Here is a 4,102-nt window from a genome sequence, read left to right as displayed (position 1 = left end):
TATGAAATGTTATAGAATATTTTAGAGATATAGTTATAGTTTGAAAATACAACATTACAATTGTTCTATAGAAATGAGCTATAGGGGAAATATACATTATTATATCACTATATATGTATATATATGTAAATTTACATGATTATTAATTTATGATATTATTGGGACCATATTTTACATGGAGATTTCAAAAAAATTATTATCTTATTATTTTATCGAATTTTGTTAATTTTTACACTGGCCCGATTTGGGACCAACAAAATTTATTAATTTAATGTGTTTATTAATTTATAGAGTATTAATTTATAGAGGTTTTACTGTATACTTCTTTTTTAACAGTGAAGGATTTCAAATGCATAAAACACGCTGATTAGTAAGACTTTAAGATGGTTGATACATTTGATCGTTATCCAAATTAAATCAAAACTCTCATATAACAATGTTGAATTTCGAACCAATAACCAAATCCGACAAAGATGTTTAGACTTTAAATGGGTGAACGAATTAGGAACCTCCTAAACAACAAACATATCATGACAAGTAAAATTAACAATCATAGCTGGCGATAATGTATAGAGACAAGAACTAATTTGACTAATCAGTTCGTAGCATAAACAACAATGGGGCTTCTCACAGAATGAACACCATCAGACCATATCAGGTGTGCGGACACAAACTTTTGATCAGCTTCGAGACCTTTGCCTGAAACAGTCACCGTGAAGGACTTCTTCATGTGCAAAGACTTCAGAAACAAGACTTCTGGAAACACCTTGACTTTGAGTTTAGATCCCACTACCTTTGCTTTGTAGGTGCCGTTACCCATACCAACATTAGTGACTGTTCTATGGAAAGTCAGTTTGAACGGTTCTGCCGCGGAGACTTGAGCAGTCATCGAAGGATAGTTTAGGTTTCGGGGTAATGATTTAGTTTGTTCTTTTGTGCAACTGCTGCTATCACCGGAGATGAGTCTTAAGTTCTTCCCGGTGTAGTTCAAGCCACAAAGAAAGGCGATGTGGTCGGATTTAGTAGCTTCATAAACGAGTCCAGGATGAACTGCAGCTATCGGATCGACATGGCCAGCTCCGTAGGCAAACTCGGCCATCTCGTTAAATGGAGAAGTAGATGCACTCATTGGCCAAGCTACACGAAACCCATCAAAAACAGAGTATTTTAATTTTCTTGCAATACAAGAAACTTATGTTGTAAAGAAAAAAAACAAAGTGATTTTATTTTTGCTTACCGGTAGTCATGATGGCGGATTGGATCATGGAAGGAGACCAGCTTGGGTGGAACGTTTTTAGGTAGGCGGCTACACCAGCAACATGCGGGCAAGACATTGAAGTTCCTGTATCAACAGAGTACTTTACACGTCTTGTGTCTGATTTGCTTGGTGGGGCATCAGGAGAATAAGCAGCAAGGATCTCTGATCCAGGCGCTGTTATATCTGGCTGAAAATCAAATTCATCATTTAATCAGACATAAAAATGTTAGAATGACAACTAGAAGTAACTTAGCTCTTCTGTGTTTCTATATATACCTTCAAGATATCAGGAATGATTGTGTTTGGGCCACGAGAAGAGTAGGAAGCAACGACTGGAGCTTTCTGATTAAAGATAGTCTCACTTTTCAGAACAGCTGCTTTGGGGTTTCTGGCCGAAAATAAAAATGAAATAAAGATGGAGCTATACGATGGAGTACTACTTATAAAATTAAAACAGAGAGATGGGTTTGTACTTTGTGGAGTTCATATACGAGAGGACAGTGTTATATTCGTCTTCCGATAGAACAGAGACTGGAAAAGAGAAGATTGATGCCACATCTCCATTGCGACTCTTAGCAATGGATGCAACGGCTCCCATAGCTTGAGCTACATCTGCATTTTGCGGGGAATCGCATAACACAATCTTTCCTTTCACAAGTTTACTGTCTAGACACCCTGGTGAGCAGAACCTGAAACAACAATTACCATTAAAACCTGTTATGTGAAGACCAAAATAGTTACAAAGATAAAAATGTTTCTTGGAATAGAAGTTACCTGGCTGAAGCATCACCGCAACTACTTGAAGCTGATTGCCCGTATACAAGAGGGTGCTTCCTTCCGTTAAGTTCAAACGAGTTTACCGATCTTCCCTGTTCCCACAACAAGCATTAATGTTAAACGAGGAAGTTGTTTTAAAGGAAAGATGATTTGTTTCTTGGTACTTACGACAACTGTCTTGCCGTTCCCGAGAACAACTTTGGTGACAAATGCGCGGTTTGTATTACTAGCAGCAACAGTGAAGATCCAAGGCGCAATGCTCGCGACTGTGCTACTTTGTGGACCACTGTTTCCTGCGGAATTTATAGTGAGGATTCCCTTGGCCATGGCATGGAAAGCCCCGATAGCGATAGGGTCTGCCTCGAACGGTGAACCGTTATCCCCACCTATGGAGATGGTAATAAGGTCTACCTTGTCTGCTATGGCATCGTCAAATGCGGCTAGGATTCCGTCAGTGGTGCACCCATTGACGCCGGGGTCACATACTTTATAAACAGCTATTCTAGCAGCTGGAACGCCACCTCTCACGGTTCCATTACCAAGTCCATAAAAGCTCACGTGCTTCACAGCGTTTCCAGCTGCCGTGGATGCTGTGTGTGAACCATGTCCCATGTTGTCCCTCGCTGACTCAGCAAACCCTTCTAGTTTGGGTGTGTAGTACCGTGCTCCAATAAGCTTGCTGTATCGTTCACATTCATTTCAACTTTAAATTTGACAAGTTCTAAGACATTTCAATTGTAATCAGTTTTAAGGAGTTTCATACTTGTTGCAAGTGAAGTTTCTGCCACCTTTGCAAACACCTCTCCATTTTTTAGGGGGAGGACCAAAGCCTTTGCCGCTGAAACTGTCCGATTCAGGGTAGATTCCACTGTCAATAACACCGATGATTGTATCGCTCTCTACAAGGTTGTTTCGCTTTGTCCTTTTGCCTTCTTTGAGGCCCATAAAATTCCAGGACGTCGTTGTTTGGAGCTTCAGTATCTTGCTTGGAAACACAGACACAACTTCGTCCATACCTAAGAAGTAAAAGCAAAACAATTAAATCATATAGAGTTACTGTTATTCCATAGAAAACATTAGTAATTTGAGTTAATTACACTTACTTGCTAGTATCTCTCTTTCGGATTCGGTTAGCCAGGCTGCGAATCCGTTGAAACTCCTTTTATAGTTCCTAACCAAACGATCCTCGATCGAACTATAATAATAATAATAATAAAAAAAACTTTCCTTAGAGGATCTATGAATTTTAATTTGATCGATAGACATGAAACCATATACAAATAATCACATAAACACTCTGATCTATAAAATTGGATTAAATCATTGCACCTCTCTCCGGTGACATCTTGAAGAATACTAGCATGATGGGACATTGGCATGTAGTCAACACGAGCAGGGAGTGCACCCATGTATACAATATACACCTACGCATATATATATCATCATCATCAGTATCATGGTTGCTAATAAGTCATATAATTAGAACCATGATATGACCATGTTAACTAAGAAAGGATAGTTTGTGCAATCACCTGTTTGTATTGTTCATTTTCGGCTGCTGTGGCAAAACTCACAAGCAAGGCAAAGAAAAAGAGACATGAGGGTAGACAAGAGGAGAGAGCAGGTCTTTTCATAATTAACTAATTTAAGTAAATGATATTTTTTATAAGATTGTTTGTGAGAATGAAAGGAATTATTTATAGGAAGAGATTATGTACATTGGTCTAAAAATGCATTCAAAGTCCTTTAAGATTCTTTCTCTAATTACTAATATATATATTAATGGCAATATATATAATGTATTTTCCTTATTAATGGCTTTGATACGTTTAATTTGGCAATTTGCTACCGTTTCTACTTTCTTGGTCCACTATTCCTTGTATCCTCTTTTATTTTCTCTCTTTTAGTTGTTGTTCATGAATACAGAAAAATATTTAAATAGAAAGAAATAACCTCTCCTTTGACTTGTATATATAATTTCTCACTTTATATGACAAAAGAATAATATTTGACAAATAAAAAAGAATAATATATAAGTTTATAAACAATAACAGTATAGTTCTTATT

The 4,102-nt window shown here is 37.4% G+C and overlaps 1 protein-coding gene across 1 annotated transcript; it reads right to left on the bottom strand.

Moving 5' to 3' along the window:
- Positions 1-403: 403 nt before the first annotated feature.
- LOC104715346 (subtilisin-like protease SBT4.5) lies at positions 404-3,783 on the bottom strand. Its single transcript, XM_087465112.1, has 10 exons — positions 3,568-3,783; positions 3,365-3,459; positions 3,139-3,230; positions 2,799-3,051; positions 2,204-2,714; positions 2,033-2,127; positions 1,732-1,947; positions 1,535-1,646; positions 1,238-1,445; positions 404-1,137 (listed from the first exon to the last, which is right to left on the bottom strand). Exons 1-10 carry the CDS (start codon positions 3,667-3,669, stop codon positions 596-598), a joined length of 2,226 nt encoding a protein of 741 aa, XP_087321238.1. The 5' UTR covers positions 3,670-3,783; the 3' UTR covers positions 404-595.
- Between the last annotated feature and the right edge of the window lie 319 nt (positions 3,784-4,102).

This window comes from Camelina sativa, chromosome 9 (assembly GCF_030686135.1).
Source record: "Camelina sativa cultivar CO46 ecotype springtype chromosome 9, ASM3068613v1".
NCBI lineage: Eukaryota > Viridiplantae > Streptophyta > Magnoliopsida > Brassicales > Brassicaceae > Camelina > Camelina sativa.
Note: the sequence above shows the minus strand (reverse complement) of the source record. Positions and strands in the feature narration are given on the sequence as shown.

Bases quoted from the DNA above. Each gene is read 5' to 3' on its own strand.
- LOC104715346 (XM_087465112.1), bottom strand. From the start codon at position 3,669: ATGAAAAGACCTGCTCTCTCCTCTTGTCTACCCTCATGTCTCTTTTTC. The intron at 1,948-2,032 runs GTAACTTCTATT...TTGTTGTTTCAG, and splicing joins TGCGGTGATGCTTCAGCCAG to GTTCTGCTCACCAGGGTGTC. The intron at 1,446-1,534 runs GTATATATAGAA...TTTGATTTTCAG, and splicing joins TCATTCCTGATATCTTGAAG to CCAGATATAACAGCGCCTGG.